General features: G+C 43.3%; 1 protein-coding gene across 1 annotated transcript in view; it reads left to right on the top strand.

The window, feature by feature from the left end:
* PPFIBP2 (PPFIA binding protein 2) overlaps positions 1 to 22,204 on the top strand; it is a 179,541-nt gene that overhangs the window by 116,606 nt on the left and 40,731 nt on the right. Inside the window, exons 6-7 of the mRNA XM_056116123.1 lie at positions 5,029 to 5,160; positions 20,093 to 20,185. Coding sequence (XP_055972098.1) covers positions 5,029 to 5,160; positions 20,093 to 20,185 — 225 coding nt within the window. The remainder of the gene's footprint in view (positions 1 to 5,028; positions 5,161 to 20,092; positions 20,186 to 22,204) is intronic.

Below are 22,204 nucleotides of genomic sequence, written 5' to 3'. Positions count from 1 at the left end.
AGATCTGACAGTCTTGGGAAAGGACTCAACTAGACAGGAGTCGCAAATTTTTCTAGCAGTACTGGAAGATCAGCAGGCATGAGATAGCAAAAATGTGTATGGAAAACAATTGGCACCATTAAATGGCTTTTAGTGGTAATTTTCAAGCCATAGGGAATGGGGACATAGACAGAGGACTAACATCTGATGTGGACTAGGCTGTGGTAAATCCATGCATTCAGCTTGAGGGGCAGGGATGAGTTGGATAAGGAATTTTCTGCTTCAGATACGGTACAATTGAAATGACTAACTTTAAAGCATAGAGTTGATAAGAAGGCAAACATTGCTTAAAGGAAGTTGATAAACTAAGAAAATAGGGAGTTATTAAGTAACCAGTGGGAAGAAAAGAAGAAATTAGAGATCATTTGAAAGAGTAAATGAGACAGCTGAAAGATCAGAGGATTGTGGCTCCAATTGAAGATCTCAGAATCTGCAGAGCAAATGCATTTTGGACAGAAATGGTAGACAAGTGGTTACCATGCTGCTGAGAAACTAAAAGCCGGTGGAAGCAAAGCCTGTTGGCCCCTGAGGTCAAGAAACTTGAAGCCTGAGTGGAAACTGAATGGCAGATGGGTTAACAAAGATGTTGAGGCTACTGAGGAGACAACAGAGTACGCCCAAAGTAGGTAGAATTTGGTCTAACTGAATGATAAGCATTGGAAGAGGAGGGCAGATATAGACTGTCACTGGGGACAAAAGAAGGGCCCAGACATGGCCCTGACACTGAGAGAAAGATGTTCTGTAAATTAAGTTGTTGGAAGCAAGAGTGGTCTCCACTCAGCTTGATTGGGAAGATGTGTCCTGTCATGCAGAAGCCAGGCCTGTTTAGGCAATTGAAAAAGTAAGATGGTTGATTTCTTATTAAGATGTGTGAGTTTATAACTTTGTAGCTAGGAATGTCCTGGGTCCAGGGAGGGGGCGGGGAGTGGAGCTGGACTGTGATAAAAGCTTCTTGAAGGATGTTTTTTAAGTTCAGGGTCTAGGACAGTGCTTTTTAATAGTGCAGATGAGAGGTGATCTGGTGCAAGGTGTAGACATGAGTTAAGAGATAAGCTAAGAGCGAGAAAGTTGTTAACAGTGACCTATGCAAAAGTTAAGCGGGCTCAGGTTTCTAATGAAAACTTATGTACACAGTTGGAATGCCCACTTGGACTATTAGTGTGACCAATTGGAAGAACACTGGCATAACCAATTGGAATGCCTATTGGAATTTTACTGTGACCAATTTGAATGTTATCCTCATCATCTGGAACATAGGTGTGACCAATTACAATCTGGCAGTTAAAATAGCACAATTTTGGCACTGAAGGGAGTAGAGTAGACTCTTAGCTTCAAAAGAGAGAATTTATTCTGAGGCTTTTGTGACTCCATTAAAAGCAGAAGTACCTTAAATCTTGGTGAGTAGACAAATTGCAGGAGTATTGGCATATTCACCTGCTCAGGATTTGTGTTTTTTAATTGTCGTATTGTACTGGAGCTATAGCACAGCAGGTAGAGCATTTGCCTTGCACGTGGCCGACCCGGGTTTGATTCCTCCGTCCCTCTTGGAGAGCCTGGCAAGCTACCGAGAGTATCACAACCACATGGCAGAACTTGGCAAGCTCCCCGTGGCATATTCGATATGCCAAAAACAGTAACAAAAGTCTCAATATGGAGACGTTACTGGTGCCCGCTCGAGCAAATAGATGAACAACAAGAGGACAGTGCTACAGTGCTAACTATCGTATTGTTTGCCTTGGCATCTGGTAGCTATTTAAAACCATTTGTTGAATAAATGATTAAAGTCGCACAGGAGAATATTTTCTCAGTATCCAGTGCTCCAAAGCATTGTTATCATCTCCTAAACCCAGGGAAAGAATTGCTTCTTTCCCCCTTCCCATTGGTGGTCAGGAGACTCAAGTACACATTCCCGCCAATCTTAGGTGTGTACAGAACTTTATGGCCTGGCTTTCATACTATGATAACACAAATTTCAGCTTCTAAACTGTCTCAGTGTTTTACGACTGATTGTTATTTTTGTGTGTGCAGTGCCAGGGAATAAACCATGGCTTGCACACATGTGAGGAATGCACTCTATCACTGAGCTACATTCTTGGCCCCTTTGATTTAAAAACAAAATTTTAATTGAATTAACTGTGAGATACAGTTACAAACTTGTTCATAATTGGGTTTTAGTCATACAATGTCCCAATACCCACCTCTTTGCTGGTGTATGTTTCTGTTAGGAAAAATGAAGTCATGAAATTTTGCTTATATATGGATGGACATGGAGATTATCGTGCTGAATGAAATGAGTCAGAGAGAGAGAGGGACAAACATAGAATGTTCACACTCATTTGTGGGATGTGATTTGTTTTCTAATTAGAAATGTCTTTAAAAAAAAAAAACCAAAAACATGACAAGGGCCTGGAGACATAGTGCAGCAGGTAGGTTGCTTGTCTAGCACGTGGCCAAACCCAAGTTCAGTCCTCTGCATCTCAAATTGTCCCCTAAGCACCTTCAGAAGTAATTCCTGAGTGCGGAGTCAGGAGTTAATTTTAGCATCACCAGGTCTGGCCCCAAAACCAAAAACATTAAAAAATTAAAAAGCTGCTTCACGTCAGTTTTTGGAACAAAGAAGGTAATTAAAAGGGTGAGGGAATATCCTTGGAACAAGGAGATAAAGACAGGAAAAGAGGAAGAAATAAGGAAAAGTGGAGATTTTAAATATATTCAGGAAATATACACCTATCTTCTTCACTCAAAGAAAAGCTCTTTATGGTCTTTTATGGACTGCACGATCTTAGCACTAGGTCCTAGTAGAGAGTACATGCTCAACAAAATCTCTCTCTCTCTCTCTCTCTCCTCTCACTCTCTCTCTTTTGGTGTTTTGGACCACACCTGTTAGAGCCCAGGTCTTACTCCTGGCTCTGTGCTCAGGGCTCACTCCTCACAGTAATTGGGGTACCATATAAAATGCCTGGGATGGAACCAGGGTCGGCCAGGTGCAAGACAAGCTCCTTAATCCTTTTTCTTTCTGGCCCTAACTCAAGAAAATCTTGAGTGACTGTTTCCTGAACTTAGTAAATGTTCATTTTTTTTTTTTCCCTTCTAGCATGTACTCTACCCACGCACTTCCGCCCCATCTGCCCTCTAATATTCTTGGACTTCTTCTGCTTGGGAAAGAATATTTATACATGAGATAAAAATGAATCTTGAAGTCAAACAGACCTTGGTTTAAAAAAATAACTGCTATTGATTGGCATGTATCCTTTTCCAATAGAAGATAGCCTCTGGGCTGTTTCCTCATCTGTCCTATCAGGATAATAGTATTTATTTAACTGGGAGGAATTATTAAGAGGAAATTTCCAGCTATGTCTGCCACAGAGGAGACACCTGAACAATCTCTGCTCTTCCCCCTTACATGGACACACTGACACAACTCATGCCTCGTGACCAGGAAGCCCACAGTTCTCTCATAGCAGTGCTGTGTCCTCTGTCCTGTAATCCAGCTTCTAGTCTGGTGGCTCAAGTAGAGCTGGCTCCTCCACCCAGTGTTTATTTTGTTGAACTGGTTGGCTTATAGATAGCCATTCCCTCATATAGATGGGTGGGCAGTTGCTAGCTTGACTTTCTAAGGTACTAAGGGTCTATGGTGGCCTTGGGAGGGAAAACACACACACACACACACACACACACACACACACACACACACACACCAAGGTAAACTCTCTGCACTGTGTGTTTGTTTTATGAGCTAAAGATAGTTGAGAATCTGTCCAATACAGCTCTTCATTCAAAATGTTAAGATGACCAGCCTTGTACTAGAGGGTTGGGGTACTGATAATAGTGCAGAATATTCAGCTCAGAGCAGATTATTATGTCTTTTCCACCTGCCATTTTGGTCCATAGCTCTCCTAGTTGCCTACTATTCCTCTTGTCTACTGTGTATCTGGAACTTGGGCCTTAGAGAATATTGCGTTGGAAAAATGTGTTACCTCCTCTAGACTTTGAGAAGTTGAGGAATGTTTTTAGTTGTCCCCCTACCACCAAGGTCTTTTGTAATTTCTAGTAGTTTCTAGTAGTTCTGAAGAGGCATTTTGTGCATCAAACTTTATTTTTGTTTAATTATTCTTTCTAATTAAGTTTAGATATTAATGGCAGGTTTTCTATAATTGCTCTGTTGATAATAGAACTATTCCCTTGTTCTGTTCTCATTTATATAGGAAAAAAAATCAGTCTTATTGCCTATATTCCATAGTGACTGAATTGTTATTTTGCACCATCTAGGAAAGATCCACCTCACATATAAGATTCTAATATAATCATTCAACAAATACTCACTGAATACCTTATTTCCTGGCTCTCCCCTAGGCTCATTCTTCTAGGTCTTATGATAAGATGGGTTGAAGATAGGGGGATAAAAATTGTGTGTCAGGAAGTGACACAGAAATCTTGGTTTTTAAAAAGTAGATGTTAATAGAATATTTGTTTTAGTATTAGGACCTGATGTTTTGCCTTTCCCGCATGTAGACCCTGGCAAGCTACCAATGGTGTATTTGATATGCCAAAAACAATAACAACAAGTCTCAAAATGGAGACATTACTGTTGCCCACTCAAGCAAATTGATGAACAACGGGAGGACAGTGCTACAGTGCTACAGTTTTGCCTTTAAAGTAGAGAAGATTTAATTTGAGAGTATCCATTCATTTTTCTCTACTTGGAAATAATGAATAATGGTTTTTGTGGATAAACCATGCTTTGTTTTTGTGAACTGTAGCTCACATTGTCTTTCAGAACACAGTGGGTATTGGCAGCAGCTGTATTCTCCCCGAATGACTCAGTCTGAGCTGAGACCTCTTTCCAATAGACCTGTGGTTCAGGCAACTGATTCAACTTTGCACTGTTTAACACAAAACTTGGAGATTGCCTTATGTGCCATGGGTAGAGCTAGCATTATCCTTGTCGCTGGGAAGGTTTGTGATTTTAAAATCTGTCTTTGTTCTCAGGAGCTGCTAAGTCGCACATCACTCGAGACCCAGAAGCTGGATCTGATGACTGAAGTGTCTGAACTGAAGCTTAAGTTGGTCGGCATGGAGAAGGAGCAAAAAGAGCAGGAAGAGAAACAGAGAAAAGCAGAGGTAAGTGAGTGTGCTATGCCAAATTCTAGGGGACCCAATAATCCAAACTCAGACCGGGGGAAGGGAAGCTATCTTAATGTGGATTTAGGCCATCTGCTCAACCTCAAACCTTGGCAGACTCTGGCACCAGAAACATCTAGGCACTAAAGATGGAATGATCTGTTAATACTATGTTATCAGGTTTTGCTGTGGCTGCATATTTCAGCAGTGCCCAAACCACCCAGTTTTGGCTCTAAGGCTTTCTCCTCCCTCAGTCTGCTGACAAGGATTGAAAGGGGAGATAGTTGTGGGGGGTGGCTAGAAGGATCAGACAAAACATGGAAGAACACAAGCCTTCTGTGAATCCTTGTACTGGGATGAGGTCAGCTTCCCAATAGACTACCATTCCTATCTGCAAAGAGTGTGAAGACGTTCTTGGATGTGCATTTATTATCTACCACTATCACTATCACCCTGTTGTTCATCAATTTGCTCTAGCGAGTGTTAGTAACAATCTCCATTCATCCCTGTCACATACTAGTGTAGCCCGATGGCATATTGGGGGCTCTTTCAGGGTCAGGAGAATGAGGACCATTTATTAACTAAAGTGGGGAATACTTAGATTGTCATCTCTACTGTTTAATTCTGATGTGTGATGGGGTGAGCCCATGTGCAAAACTTACTTTGGGAATATTTTCCTATGTTTCTCCTGAGATTCATATGCTGTTGAGTTGACTCCTTTACGGGATGAATATTTAGAGAAACTTAGGCTCAGAGCTCCTTCTTTTGAGAGAGAGAGAGAATAGCCTATTTCAATCTTAGATAACACATCTTCCCTGTGCTGCTACCTACACATATGCAATTATGTAAAATGTGGAAAGAAGATACGTTTTGGGTTGACTGGACACCATTATTTCTCTAACTGCTTCCAATGTATGAACTTCAAGTTAGCCATGTGAAGCTATGTGAACTATGTGAACCTTGCTTTCTTTATCAGTAAAAAAAAATAACTATGTGGTGAAACCCAAATAAAATTCTACAGTTTACATCCCTAGCATTCTGTAAGTTTATTTGGCATGTCTTCTTGTTCTCCATTTTAGCATCTCCCAAATCTAAAAATGGTTAGTCTATTAAGTACCAATGCTATTGTGCATTGAAACCTGTTATCTCTTTGTTTGCTTGTATGCCGGGTAAACACTGGTGGTCAAGACAACTGAGGTACTCCTTGAGTTGTTTTTGAAAACAGGCTTGTTAGTAAGAAGTGTAGTTGCCAAAAGAAGATACCTCCATGAAGCTGAGGACAGAATTTTCTAATGATTGAGAATGCACAAGCTCATGAATCACATTTCCTGACTGTGGTCCAAGCTCAACTGCTCAGTAGCTTTGTGATTTTTTTGGCAAGTAATTAAACCTCCCAAACCATTGTTCCTTCTTCAATAAATTTAATAAATTCTACATCTTATTCCCTGGGTTGTTCTGAAAAAATAGTGAGATAATGTACATGCAATTTTTAGCATAGTGCCAGACACATAGTAATAACGTGTCTATCAGTCATTTACTGAAGATGTTAAACATACTGAAAATGAAAATGTAATGTAGACACATAATTTGCATAATGCAAAGGTTATACGGGCGGAAACAATATCTGAGTATCAATTGAATATAGTTTACCTCTTAAACGCTCAGAGCAAAGGAATTGAGTTTTAAAATTAAGAGACATTTTACCAGTGTTTCAAAATACACAATTCTATGCGCACATACATTAGGGCTTTAGTGCGGAATTCTTAATTGTTTCATTGTTTTTATTACTGTGCAAGACTTTTTTTTTTTTAATTTTGGATGAACTGTTTCGGGTCACGGCTGTACTCAGGGCTTACTCCTATTGGGGTTCGGGGGACCTTACCTGATGTTCTATCTCTCCAGCCCAGAATGCAGGACTTAAGAAACTGTGGAAAGCTTAAAGGGAGGGACTCAAAGGCTATACATATATATATACATATATATATATATATATGTATTTAAAGGATGGAGGGTTATTGAATCACAGAACTTGTAAACTCCAGGATTTAAGAACTTCAGTATTAGAGCTGATGAGAAAATACAAAGGTTAAGGTCATTGCCTAGCGTGCAGCAACAGCTGTGCCCTGGTTCGAATCCAGGCACTACTTTTCCAAATACCATCAGGAGTGGCCCCTGAGCACAGAGCCAGAAGCGGTCTCTGAATATCACCTCGTGTGACCAAAAACAAACAAAAAATAATAAACAAAAAATTTGGTATCATACCATCATATAGGGCTTGTGTTTTGCAGACCTCAAAATATCATTAGAATTTAGCCTTGCTGAGTCACTTGGTTCTGCTTTAGCTTTATTCATAGAACAGCCTGCCCCATGTGGTAACAAAGATGGCCATCAGCAACTCTAGATCCTACCAGACTAGCAATTCCTGCAAAGAGAGAGAGATTCTCTTTCTCAAAACAAAAACCCTAGTACTATATCTCCTGGAACCAATCTGAGTCACATGCCTGACTCTGACCCATAATCACTGTAGGAAGTAGCCCCCTTCCATGGCCCACCCACTCCCCTACCCCCTTTCATTGGGTAGGGGGAAGGGAGGGGTCTGGTCTAGCAACTCTGCAGTTTGTATCAGGTTGTAGCACTGGGTTCCTTTCTCAGGAAGGGAAGAAGGAGAGCTCTCATTTCTGGGCTAGGAGAGTACGGCAGTCCTTTGACTGTTTGCTCCATTTCTTTCTATCTGAAATATTATTTTTCAATCTCTGCTTATTTTTGTTTTCCATTAAGCTATTCACGTATGAGGCAACAGAGACCCTGAGCTTTTGACTTCATTCCCACCAGATAACAGCCTCTCCCAGTTGCTAGTACAAATATTAGGTTTCCAGGTTGAGGGAAGTTTTAAGCTGTTCACCATGTGATAATTAGTCACATGATTTGAAACAAATTTTGCATTCTTGTAATTGAAGATATTTGTGGCTGATCTGTCCAAACCTCTACCACTGTTTGTAACTGTCAGAGTACCAGAGGCTTAAAGCCATGCATGGAGCTGCAGAAGATGCTTAGGCTGAGTCAATGTTATGCTCTTGGAGAGGTTTATTCTGAGTGAACTAAGGTCACCAGAGGTTGCCTGAGAAAAGAGAATGTTGGCGCTCTCTTGCCCAAGAGCTGTTTGTTCCAGTGAATGTATTTGGTCCAAGGGCTTGCGGTTTGGAAAAGGCAGGTAAGATGGTTCCGTGCAGTTCAGGCTTTATGCTCAAATTCTGCTTTCTGTTCAAATGGAAAAAAGAAAATGTTGTTAATGAAAGTATTGCAGAATTCTATTAGGGCTTTCAAGTTTTGTTTATTGTTTTGGTGTGGAGTCACACCCAGCAGTGCTCAGGGCTTACTCCTGGCTCTGTGCTCAGGAACCACTCTTAGCAATGCAGTACTAGAATTTGAACTAAGGGCATGGTCTTAACCCCTGTACTATCTTTTTAGGCCACGTTCAGGTTTTCTGTTCTGGTTTGGTTTGGTTTTGAAGCCTCCTCAGTGGTGTTAGAGGCCACTTGAATTACATTGGTCAGTGCTCTGAGACTCTATGGTGCTGGAACCAAGCCCAGGGCCCTGCACATGCCAGGTATGTGCTCCAGCTCTTTGAGCCTGTTGTCTGATTCCTCATGTTCTTGCGCCAGTCAGTGTTCTGCTATGTCATGGCCCTGCCTGCAGGGAGCCTTTCTGTAGAGCCTGAGCATTAGGTAAGGGTTTCTGATTCATCGAAGTGCCAGTCTAGCATCTGCATCCCAAAGTCACATGGACCAAGATCCAGTCTCCTCATCACTTTCCCATTCACCATGATTCTTGGTCATTCCAGGAAATGCAAGGTTGGACCCCTTGAGTGCAGTCCTAAAAAGTAGGACTGCTGAAGAATGACTGATGGATGGAGAGTAAACAGTGAAAAATGGCTAGCAAACCCTAAAATTAAGAGGAGCGATTCATTAAAAATAAATAAATAACCGAGATCCAGAGGCTAAGGAAAAATTTCTCTGTGGTGAATGTATAAAAAGAAATGTTCCTCAGAGCTTTTCTTGGAGAAGGGACTCTGGGTTCCCTAAGCTCAGAAGATGGATCTATTTGTGGGTCTTGCAGTCTATAAAGAGGAGGGCAGAGATCTCCAAGTAGTTTTGCTCAGTGAAGCCCTGGTCGACTTCAGCACCCCAGGTTCTGAGCTGCAAGGCATCAGGTGCAATGGCTGAGTTTTTGGGCATTGGCCTCTGGGTCTCCTCAGACCCCCTATAAATAAAAGGGGTGGAGTGGGGTGGTAATGAGGATCTAGCTCCGGGATCCAGCCTGAGCTGGGAAGATAAAGTTGGTCCAGTTGATCAGGAGTAAACATAAGCATAAAGCCAGGGGTATATTTAAGGTCTCCAGAGAGAAAATAGTTGTTATGTTTTTTTTTCTTTTTTCTTTTTGGGTCACACCCGGCAATGCTCAGGGGTTACTCCTGGCTTGTGCACTCAGGAATTACTCCCAGTGGTGATTGGGGGACCTTATGGGATGCTGAGAATCGAGCCCGGTTTGGCCTAATGCAAGGCAAACGCCCTACCTGCTGTGCTACTACTCCAGCCCCAAAAATAGTTTTTCTTAATAGTGTCAGTGGTAGTTACCATTTTACTCTGTAGGTAGAACCTCTGAGGGGTAAGGTTCTGATTTCTGAACTGGACCTTCAGCATGGTGGACTTGGGGGGTTGAAATTGGGTCTGTACATGCAAGGAAAATATCCTTCCCACTGTACTATCACTCCAGCCCTTGGAGTTTCACTTAAAAACAGCATTTTAATTTTTTAAAAAAATGTATTAATGATTTTTGGAGTATACCTGCTATGTCTCAGGGCTTACTCCTGGTCCTGTGCTCAGGGATCTGGTGGTGTTTGGGGGTCCATATGAGGTATCAGGAACCAAACCCAGGTCAGCCATGTGCAAAGCAAGCACCTTATCTTCTTTATATCTCTCTGGCTTCCCAACTACAATTATTTTTAAAACTCCATCTACATTTGTGTCTGCATCTTATCCCACTATGTGATTTTACCTTCATTTAAATAATCTGTTCCCTTTTGATAGACATTTTCCACAAGTATTTACTTTAACAAAGAATGCTGCTGTGAATTACCTTCTATGTGTGTGAGGATATTGAAGTAGACTTGATGGCTCAAATTTTAACATTTTTCCAGATTGTCCCATAAAAGGCAGAGGTTATATCCTCACCAGAAATATATAAGAATGCTAGAATAGTCTTAAAATAAGAAGGTCGTAAAAATTGTGGTGAAGAAAATTGTGAACTTAGTCCATAAAATTTTGTAAAAGAACTTCAGTGGCCAGGATGGGATGAAAAGACTCCCATGATTATGGAAGGGACCCAGTGGCTTCTCAGAGAAAAGAACCATAAAGAGCCTTCAGTGGTTGATGAAGCAAGAGTAGCAAACAAACTAGCTAATATTAAACACAGAATGGCAAGTGGGACCTGCTAAATGCAGGTCCCACTTGCCATTTCAAGATGTGAAACTCCAAAATTGAACACAGCTCTTATTGTATTTTCTGTTTTCAGTCTTCCATCATTACACTTTATTTTCAAGATATAAAAATGTGGATTTTTAAATTATTGGAGTAAGATGGCTAAGAGAGTGTTAATGTTTATGTTTTTACTGTACCCAACTACTTTACTTTCAGTACTACCACCAAGTGTCAGTCCCTCCACCGTTATCCCTGTGTAGCTTCTTTTTTTTTTAATATTTTTTTCCTTTTTTTTTTTTAAATTTTTATTAGTGAAACACCATGAAGGTACAGTTGTAGATTTACAATTTTTTGTGCTTGGGTTTTGATTATACAATGATCAAATACCCATCCCATTCCACCAGTGCCCATTTTCCACTACCATGGATAATGTCTCTCCTACCCCCGTTCCTCCCCCCCCCCCATCCCACCCTGCCTCTGTGGCAGGGCATTCCCTTTTGTTCTCTCTCTCCTTTTGGGTGTTGTGGTCTGCAAAAGAGGCATTGAGTGGCAAACATGTTCAGTCCATAGTCTACTTTCAACATGCATCTCACCTCCTGGGAAGATCCTCCAAACACCCTTTATTTGGTGCTCCTTTCTCTATCTGAGCTGCCCTTTCCCCTAGAATGCCTGCCTGGCCTCTAAGCTATGGAGTAAAAAAATTAGAAATTGAGCTCCCATTTGACCCAGCAATACCACTCCTGGGAATATATCCCAGAGAGGCAAAAATGTATAGTTGAAGTGACATCTGCACTTATTTGTTCATTGCAGCACTCTTTACAATAGCCAGAAACTGGAAGAAACCTGAGTGCCCAAGAACAGATGACTGGTTAAAGAAACTTTGGTACATCTACACAGTGGAGTACTATGTAGCTGTTAGAAAAGATGAAGTCATGAAATTTACATACAAGTGGTACAACATGGAAAGTATCATGCTAAGCGAAATGAGTCAGAAAGAGAGGGATAGACATAGAAAGATTGCATTCATCTGGGGGATATAAAGTGTCGCTTCTTCAGAAAGAGAGGGATAGACATAGAAAGATTGCATTCATCTGGGGGATATAAAGTAACAAAGTATGAGATTAATACCCAAGAATAGCTGAGATCAGCACCAGGAGGATTACTCCATAACTTAGAGGCCAGCCGGGTATCCTAGAGGAAAGGGCTATTCAGATAGAGAAGGGAGCACCAAATAAAGGATGTTTGGAGGATCCTCCCAGGAGGGGAGATGCATGTCGAAAGTAGACTATGGACTGAACATGTTTGCCACTCAATGCCTCTTTTGCAGACCACAACACCCAAAAGGAGAGAGAGAACACAGGGGATTGCCCTGCCACAGAGACGGGGGGATGGGGGGATGGGGGTGGGAGGGATATTATCCATGGTGGTGGAAAATGGGCACTGGTGGAGGGATGGGTATCTGATCATTGTATAATTGAAACCAAAGCACAAAAAATGGTAAATCTACAACTTTAAAAAAAATAAAATAAAATAAAGGGGAAAAAAAAATAAAATAAAATAAAATAAAATGAACATTTAAAAAAAAAAAATAAAGTGTCGCTTCTTTAAAGGGTCTTTTCTATAAGAGAGAACCAGTCTGTTAAATGAAGACATGGGGAGCTGGAGAAATAGTACAGCAGGTACAGAACTGCTTTGTACAGCACTTGCCTTGCACACAGCCAACCAAGGTTTGATACATGGCACCTCATAAAGCCCCCTGAGCAATGCCAGGCATAATTCCTGAACACAGAGCCAGGAGTGATCCCTGAGCTTCACCAGGTGCCCAAAACCAGAAACAAAAGCGAAAAAAAAAAAAAAGACATGGAGAAGGGTTAACTAGAAAAGGGTTAAAACGTTTGCTTTGCACACAGCCAATCCTGGTTTTACCTTCCAGCACTGCATATGGTCTCCTGAGCACTTCTAGGAGTGATTCCTGAGCACAGTCAGGATAAGCCCGAAGCACCATCAGGTGTGGCCCCAAATCAGGAGGAAGATAAGGAGAAAACACAAGCATTTGGGGAATAGTTCAGCAGCTGCAGCCTGGACACCTGGGTTCAGCAGGTGCACCTGGACACCTGGGCCCTGTGCACGGCCGGGTGTAGCCCAGAAAACAAAAACGGAAGCAACAGAAGAGGAGATGGGTTAGCTCTGGACAGAAAGAACCAGAAGAGGCAGGTTGAAATGCCAAACTTAAGGATTGACATGTTGGAGAATAACACATGGGAAAGAAGAATTAAAGGAGAATGTCCCAGAAGTTTGGGGTCACACCATCTGCTCTTACTGAGTAGAGGAAGGAAATTAATGGTCTTGCTACAAATCTCCAGGCTGCCTGTGGCCAACCAAAGGGAACAGCAGAAAGAGCAGGCATGTGGATAGCTCCTAAGAATCCATAGTGAAGTATTAGAAAATGTGTTTTTGTTTCTATTTCCCTCTCAAGAGTATTGAGCTACATAAAAAATAATATAGCTTCATGGGGCTAAGTGATAGTACAGTGGGTAGGGCATGTAGCCGACCTGGGTTCAATCCTCCACACTCCAAGCACTGCCAGGAGTCATTCCTGAGTGCAAAGCCAGTAGTAACTTACCTCTGAGCATTGTTGGATGTGGGCCCCACAAAAAACAAAGAAAAAGAAAGAAATAATATAGATCCAGCTACAGCAATTTCACAAATAACAGCAAAGAAAGGAAATGCTCAAAGGTTCATGGAGAAAAGCCAGCTTCCAAAGGGGCTTGTACAAAAACTGAAAAGGACAAATAACAGTGCCACCTATGTCAATGGCTTCAAGAAAGGCAAACCCCAAACAATGACAATGGTGATAATAATAGATTAAAAAAAATTTAAATGTATTTATTTAGTTTTGTTTGGGTGCTATACCTGGCTGTGATTAGGGATCATTCCTGCTGGGGCTTGGAAGACTAGATGCAGTGCTGAGAATTAAACCTGGATCAGCTGCATGAGAGGCAAGAGTCCTACCCATTGTCCTATATCTTGACCTGGACTTAACAACATTATGTTCAGGGTCAGAGAGATAGTTCAGCCAGTAGGGCACTTACCTAGCACAAAGCCAACCTGAGTTTGATCCTTGGAAACTCATATGGTTCCCTGAGCACTGCTAGGAGTAATTTCTGAGTGCAGAGCCAGGAATAAACCCTTAGCATTGGCAGGTGTGGCCCCAAATAAAAACAAAACAAGAAAAAAAGTTATGTTCTCAGTAAAAAGACCAAAGAAAGAGTGAGCTCTGTTCCACTGAGACCTCTGAAAGATGGAGATAATTTTGGATGGCAGCTCCCAAACTGCTCACTCTGATCATAAGGAAGGAGGGAAATTGAGCAAGTTACTAAAAAACTGGAAGTGAACCATTTGTTTGCAAGACGACAAAGAAAATTAGGTGGATTTTTTTACAACTTGATCATTTGACTTCAACCCTGTGCTGGGCTTGAGCACTAGAAGACAAATTAGGAATTAATGTCTATTAAGAAATAATTAGATAAGATTAACCTATGGGTTTGGTGAGACCTGGGAAACTTGCACTGGGAGAGGCAGTCTGCAGCATTGCTGGGTTAGTCTTTTTTCCTCCAGGGGAGAGGGTGTGGTGTGGGCTCATCTGGCAGTGCTCTGGGCTTATACTTGGCTCTATGCTCAGGGTTCACTCCTGGCAAGGCTCAAGTGAGATCAAACCAGGATTGACTGCATATAAGGTGAGCGCCTTCTTTGCTGTACTGTCTCTCCGGTCCCTAAGTAAAGTAAAAGTAAAGGCCCTCCCGTTGATCATCAATTTGCTCGAGCGGGCCCAGTAACGTCTCCATTGGAGACTTTGTTGTTACTGTGTTTAGCATATTGAATACGTCACGGGGAGCTTGCCAGGCTCTCCGAGAGGGGCGGAGGAATCGAACTCGGGTGGGCCATGTTGGCTGCGTGCAAGGCAGACGCCCTACCGCTGTGCTATCGCTCCAGCCCGGTCCCTACCTGGGTTAATCATGTGGTCAAGCTAGAGAAATATGGGGTGAGTGCTAAAATAGGCATGTTGGCACCCAGATGATAAGGACTGATACCTAAACATTGTTAACATTGTTATCTCTAAGTAGATTTTTTTTTCCTTTTCTGGAATAAGGCAGCAGCAATTTTCCTATAGCCCTTCTGCCTATTTCTTATTTTGGGTACCATTATTTGGATGCAGTTATAGAAGGCCATCACCAGTTGAAACTAGTGATGTCAAGGAGCCAGAGAAAAACTAAATGGATCCTTCGACATTCACGAAGACCTTCAACATTCATAAAGACCTACACAGAGTGGACTTGGCCAAAACAGAGAAATAGAGTGGCCAGAAAGGAGGCCAACAATGCAAGTTGCTGGTGGTAGGAAGGAGTCAGTCTCTTTCAGGGAGTAGCTCGAAGATGGAGCCTGTATCTTTGTCCGGGAGGAGGCCACCAAGGAGCAGTGGATGGGTTGAGATAAGCAGGAGTAGACTCCTCATTTGAGAGGTTTCAGAGTAGACAAAACGGAAGGGAGAGGGAAGCAAGGGATGATGGAATTCTGGGAATGTATGCAGGAGAGAGAAGAACAGGCCCGAAACCAAGCATGTCAGTGGGTGAAGAGAGATGGTGGAGGTTCTGGAGAGAGACAGATGTCTGAGTTCTCTCTTGCTCTCAGTTTCTCCAATGTATTTGGTACAAATCAATAGTTGGAGGCAAAAAGAGAAGCACCACCCGGGAGCCTAGAGGCGACTCTCAGCCCACTGGACTGACTGGCAGTTGAATGCTTGTGGCCCAGGATGCAATGCTAATTGACCTCTGTGGTTCCAGGGATTCTGGGCCGCCTCAATGATGCTGGGGGCCCTCCAGAACTGTACCTAGTGATCCTCAGGGGACCATGCAGTACCAGAAATTGAACCCAGGTCAAGTACATTCCAAGCATGTGTCTTAACTGCTGTGCTGTCTCCTGGCCCCTGTTTTCCTTTTATTCTCAGTTAACCCTCTGCCTGGGTGAGGAGGCTGATGATTTCAATCTCCTATTCTCTGTCTCATTTTCTCAGTCTTCATGATTTCCCTAGTCCTGGGAACAGTTTCATTGTTCTCCTCTCCTTCCTCCCTTGTGCTCTCTGCACACAAAAATCCCTTTATGTAGGCTTTATTCTGTTCCCCATCACCACCTCAAGGGTGGATTTGGGGAGCTACCTATTAAACAATGAAAGGCCCCAAAGACCTTGAGCCTTCTCAGAAGACACAGTTGAATAAACTGAAAGTGGACAATGCTTTTCCTAGTTATCACCTCCCAGGACAGCCGAGTTCAAGGGCAGCTAAGGTGAAGTCCTGGCAGCTAAGGGCATTCAGGCAGGACTGGCTCCTGCATGTTCATCAGGCACCTGAGCTGAGCGAGCGAGGGGTCATATATGTGTTGCCCAAGTGAGCACACCGGTGAGGGGTTTGGAACAGGATGACCCAGAGCAAAGGCCATATCAGGCTCAGCGTCTATACCAGGACTGCAGATGAGAACCCACAGGCCCACACATGGTCCTGGCCCATTGGAAAGAGTGCCCAGCCTTGTCTTCTGCTAGATAACACTGTCATTCTTGGGGATGGGCCATGTATTTTTGGCATGTTTGAGTTGTTTTAAAATCAGAAGTCAGTGTTAGAATGTGAGTAAGGTGGACTGGGAAAGGCTAAAGCCAGGGTGGGGAATATTCAGCCTATGGACCATATGAAGGCCGCAAAATCATGGGCTCATGTACCACCCTGGTACATGACAGAACACACATGTGTGATTCTTCTCATCATCTGCTCATGGCACATATGCCTGTAGTGTGTTCCACGAATGATGTTATAAATATCCAAATGGTCCTTGGCAGGAAAAAAAAAATTCCTTAGTCCTGGGAACAGTTTCATTGTTCTCCTCTCCTTCTTACCTCGTACTCTCTGCACACAGAAATCCCTTATTTACACTCTGTTCTGTTGCTTTAATTCCCCATCACTACCCCATCGACAGCTCATTGTCTCCTCAGCCTCTTGGGTTTCTCACTTCCATGAGTAACCAGGTCCAAGACTTGGTCTCCTTTGTTCCCAGATCGGGGCAAGTGTTCTAGAATGTGCCCATTTGGCATCACAAGCTGTATTCCTGCCCTTTCTGTTTTCCCGGGCAGAATTAGTCACTCCTTGCCTTTCTGAAGGCTCTGGGATTTTCTTGGCCTCAATATTTAGACTTGTTTGTGATCATTTTTCTATTTCTGTTGTTCTCTCCCTACTCCCCTGTGAGTCTTCTTGGTCACTTTGGCCTTGGTCCTCTCAGAGTGTCTCAAAATGCCTCTGGAGTAGATAAAATAGAACCTGGTGGAGCTACCAGTGAAGGGGATTCAGAATTAAATAGGTAAGAACGCAAAGGTTCAGTAACTGGGGCTGGATCCATTGCACAGTGGGTAGGGCATTTGCCTTGCACGCGACCAACTTGGGTTTTCGATTCTCAGCATCCCATATGGTCCCCTGAGCACAGCCAGGAGTAATTCCCGAGTGTAAAGCCTGGAGTAATCCCTGTGCATCACCGGGTGTGACCCAAAAGGCAAAAAAAAAAAAAAAAGGTTCAGTTACTTGTCAGCATTGATGTCAAAGGGCAGAATGTTCCAGAGGCTCCAGTGTAGACAGGTTTGGAGTGGGGAATGAAGGAGTCGGCTTTGATACAGGTACATCTAAGCACGGGTGGGTCTGGTGTGCACTGCATGCCTGTTCACAGTGTTGATGTATGGGGTGGGGCTGGAGAGAGGGCAGCATGCAGATTACAGGCACATGGATCAGGAGACGTGTCTGCACGCACACCCTCATCTGCTGTTGCAGGGCACTGCGCCTCAGGTGTTGACATGCGAGGGTGGCGCCTTGGTAAGTCACCGAGTTGTTTCAGGGGATGGTTTAGCCTGTAAGACAGGCCCACAGACAGGGTAGGACTCTGGCAAAGTGTCACATCCTTTGGGTCCTGTGACAAAGTACCTGCTAGTGTCCCCCCGTGGGTTCACCCTCTGCCCTCCTCCTTTCTCTGGGTTGCCATGTCCAGTGTTTCTGGGTCTGAGCACCTGTTGACCCTGCATGCCATTTCTCTCCTTTCTCTCCCTCCTGCAGTCGGTTCTGAACGTGATCAGTGAGCTGCAGGAGCAGATGTGTAGGCTGCAGCTGGACATCCACAGACAGATTCAAGAGCGCCTCTTCCTCAGTAGGGCCCTCCCTGAGGAAGGGGTGGCTGAGCCTCGGCCCAGCAGCCAGGATTGTGCCCAGTGGGAGGGGTCACCTGTAGGAAGCACACTTAAGTATATCAGTGCATGCTCGTGTGGTGGCCTTTCCCCGGGGGTGGGCCGGGGCTTTCTCCTAACAGAACTGAGTGCAGTGGCTTAACATGGGCCTGCTCTTCCCACCTCTGGGCAGACTTCGGGCCTCACTCTCTTCCTTTGGGGTGGGAACTGAGCTGGGCAGTGGCTGAGTGGATGTGCCAAGCCCCCCAGTGGGTGATACCAGAAGAAGGTATGTTAGGTGCCCTGAGAGTTGGGGTAAAGGAAGTTTCAGGATTCTTCCTCCTCAGGCGTGCTTCAGTTAGGGGTTCTCCTGGGTTCAAGAGTTACATGATTTTTCACACCTTTTTTGTTTCCTAAGAAAAAGTAACACATAAGAACGCTTAACTTTATTTTTATTTTCTAAATGAGGGGCAGCTCACTGGCTGGTGATCAAAGGCTATTTCTGGGTCTGTTCTCAGGAGTGACCCTTAGTGGTGCACGTGGTACCATATGCCATGCTGGAAAGGAAGCTGGAGCTTGCCTCAGTTGCCCCATCCATAATGCAGCTCAGAAGAGGAGGGAAGTCTCTCTCTGGCCTGAGGCAACAGGGAAGAGCCCTGTGGAGAAAATTCCCTCAAAGATGAAGTGGAGAAAGACAAGATATTTGTGTAAAATTGAGTAACAGACTCTGAGAAAGGAATGCTGGTCTTCTCATGTTGAGTTGGGTTATCTCAGAGAGACTTCTAAAGAAAGACAAAATTTCCATCAGTGTATCTAGTCAGCAATAAGCAACAAATAGCATTGTAGGCGGAGATGTGCTTAAGAAGTCACAAGAGTCACCAGGTCTATGACTCCTGGTAACCATCACACAGCAGGCCTGGCTCGCCAGACCCACTCACAACAAACGGAATAGACTGAATAGCACAACTACCAAGTTCTGGATGTTGGCACCCATAAGGCAGGGCCCGAAAGGTTCTCAGAGAATGACTTTGGGTCTGCTGCATGACACAATCAGTCCAGTCCAGTCCAGTGCAGTCTAGATCCTAAGAGAGAGGGAGAGAGTGTAGGAGAGAAGGAGAAAGATACCAAGGAAAGAAGCAGCCACAGGTGGAGGGAAATGCCGTAGGGATGTGTTGTGGGACTCAAACGAATGCTATGCATGGTGTCAACTAATTAGTTTGTTGGATGAGTCTGGAGTTCACAATGTCTTCATTTATGCTCATTTTTCTTAAAGAAGATGGGACCATTTAGTCTAAGGGAAGCCTGCATTGGGATATGGAGGTTCAGGGGTGTCTTCATTAAAGGGGGTAGTTTCAGTAACAAGGAGACTCTGGAATCAGAAGACATGGTCTGAATTCCAGCTACACCATGGAAAGATTGTTTAAGCACTACTCAACAACGCCTGGTGGTTTCCTACTGGACAAAGAATGGCCCCAGAACTGCTTATATTCTCATCTGTCAGCCTTTGGATGGGCCCCACTGCGGTCCTTCCACCACACGTTGCACTTCCTCTGCTCCAGCCCAGCAGACTGTCTTCCTTTCTACCTCTTAGCTTCGCTGTCTGTTTAGATATCTCAGGCCTCCCTCCTTTTCCCAATACCTTAGGTCCTGGTCTCTCTCAAACATGAACACCTAGCCCTCTTTGCATTGCCTCTTGAGTGAACTTGTTCTTTAAGAGTTTGCTTCCTGCCCATATCTGTCACTGCCAATCTGAAAACTTCCAGGAGCACCGAGTCCCTGCTCTGGTTTCCTAGATCTCTCCCACCACATGCATGCACGCACATGTGCATGCGCGCAGACACACACACACACACACACACACACACACACAAACACACACCCATGCACATTTAGCCTACTTCTTGTCCTTTGCAAGGAGCATCTCTGTGATAAGATATTGTTGTCTCAAAGGGCAGTAGAGGAGGTTTTGGAAACTAGGAGGAATTATTTTCACATCTGACATAACTTGGGCTTCATTTTCAAGTGACCAGAAAGTTTTGTCTGAAGCCAGGACCGTATTTCAATGTTGGAGCTTCAGTGTGTAGCTTGATATGGTTATTCCTGCTGGGGCGAGGGGAGGGGGTGCTCTGTGCATGAGCTTTGCCAGGGCTGTGGAAGAGACCATTCTGCTCTCTAATCATGGAACATTGTCTATCTTTTTTGCCTCTAGGAGCTACTGCAAGAGCTCAGGCACCTCAAAATCAAGGTGGAAGAACTGGAAACTGAACGGAATCAGTATGAATGGAAGCTGAAGGCCACTAAGGTAAAGACTCTGATACTTATACAGAGAATGGAGGCCCAGTGGAAGGATTTATATTCAGTCTCGGAGTTTGCAGTGGTTTAAATGGGAAATGCAGATTGACTTGACTGTGCCTAGGCAAGAGGACCCAGATTGCTTGGCAGACAGCTTTGATCAGGGAGGGCATTTCTTACAGGGAGAACAATGAGGCTGGTAAAATAGAGTAACTGAGTCTCTTGCTCACGTGTCTTTCAGCATCAGACTGAGTGAGGAAGAGGCTGGCGGAATGTGTGAAAGAGTATGTGAGTGGTTGAGTAAGGGAGGGAGAGAGGGAATACAAAAGTATATGAGCATGTGAGTGAGATATTTTGTGTGCGGGTGGGAATGTGAATGAGTGAGTGGATGAATGAATGTGAGTGTGTGGGTGAGTGTGTGAGTGAGTGGGTGAATGAGTTGAGTAAGAATGAGTGGGTGTGTGAATGAATGGTGAATATGATGATTCTAAGGCAGTTGACCACTCACATCAGTAGTGGTTGCCCCTCTTGGGTATTTAAAAGTATGGGGTGACTGAGATTGCTCAATAGGCTGAGTGCATACTGTGCCGACACCACGTGGTTCCCTGAATAGGGCTGGGATCAACCCCAGAGCATGAAACTGGTAGTAGCCCCCAAGCATTGCCAGGTGAGGCTGAAAATAAAAAAACCAAAAAACAATAAAAATAGGTATGCTTTCTTTGCAGAAAGGAAGACAGTCCTTAAAAAAATGATATAAACATGGCATAGTTTTTAATCAAATGATGTTTCTACTTAACAGGGGGTGCTTGCTAGTTAAATAACACCAAGGGTCAATTCTTTCAGGAATTGAGTTCTCTCCTCTTTTCATTTCTTCTTTTGTTTTCTCTAATAATGAAAATGGGCTTTGCTCACATTTATTGTTTGGGTCTGTGTTTAAAGGTTTATTTTGAATATTATGCTTAAGGATGTTGAATTAACTATCACTTATGCATTAGGAAATTTCCACAATAATATACAGAGTTAGTTTAAAATCCCCTATTTCTTATTAAGGAAATTATGTTTTCTCTATTTGTCTCTTGCAGCTTTTATGAGAATAAAATAGTAGAGGAGAAAGTGCCTCACAAATTTGAATGGTGTGTAAATAAAGAACTTATGTATTAAAAATAGAAAAATTTTAAGCCAGTAAAAATTCAAGGACTAGAAATCACCCATCTGCCACACCAAAGCTACTATATTTTTCTGGGCATTAGTGTATTGGGTCTTTCTTTTACCCCTCACTATCTTTTCAATTTCTGGTGTTGATAATGTAGAAACAATGTTATACCACAATGCTATATATATCACTCATAGCAAATATGAACAGAATGTGCATATAGTATTCTAATGTAAAGTTTAAAAAAATATTGGGGCCAGAGTGATAATACAGCAGGTAGGGGCTTGCCTTGCAAGTGGCTCACCCAGGTTCGATCCTGGCATCCCGTATCATCATCCCCCATGTTCCTCCAGGATTGAGTCCTGACTGTAGAGCCAGGAGTAAGCCCTAAACATTGCTGAAGGTGCCTCCCCCCCCCCCCAAACAAAGCAACAACAAAAATTATTTTTTTAACCATTTTACAGATGATGAAACAGAGGCACATAGTGGTTAGTTAATTTTCTCAAGCTCTTACAGGTATTGAGCAGCAACCCTCCATGATTCAGATTCACCTGGTTTCCTGTTTTATTATTATTATTATTATTATTATTATTATTTTCATTTCCCCCTTTCCCTTTTTTTTGTTACTGTGGTTGCAATTACTAGATATCACACACAGGTGTGATTGTCCCTTGGGGTTCGCAGGGGTAGGTTAGTTGTGGTGCTCGCATGCTTGCTTGTACTCAAGTATTGTTGAGGCTCATGCACTTTCTGATTATGCTCATCAAGAGGGTCACTGATGCTCACACCTGTGCTTACCCATGGTCACACTTCGGGTCACAGTGCTCGTCTCTCATTTGTGTTGCTTACTGTGCTGTTGTGGGCTAGCAGTGGACT

The sequence above is a fragment of the Sorex fumeus genome, unplaced genomic scaffold (genome assembly GCF_029834395.1).
Source record: "Sorex fumeus unplaced genomic scaffold, SorFum_2.1 ptg000030l, whole genome shotgun sequence".
NCBI classification, from domain to species: Eukaryota; Metazoa; Chordata; class Mammalia; order Eulipotyphla; family Soricidae; genus Sorex; species Sorex fumeus.
Note: the sequence above shows the minus strand (reverse complement) of the source record. Positions and strands in the feature narration are given on the sequence as shown.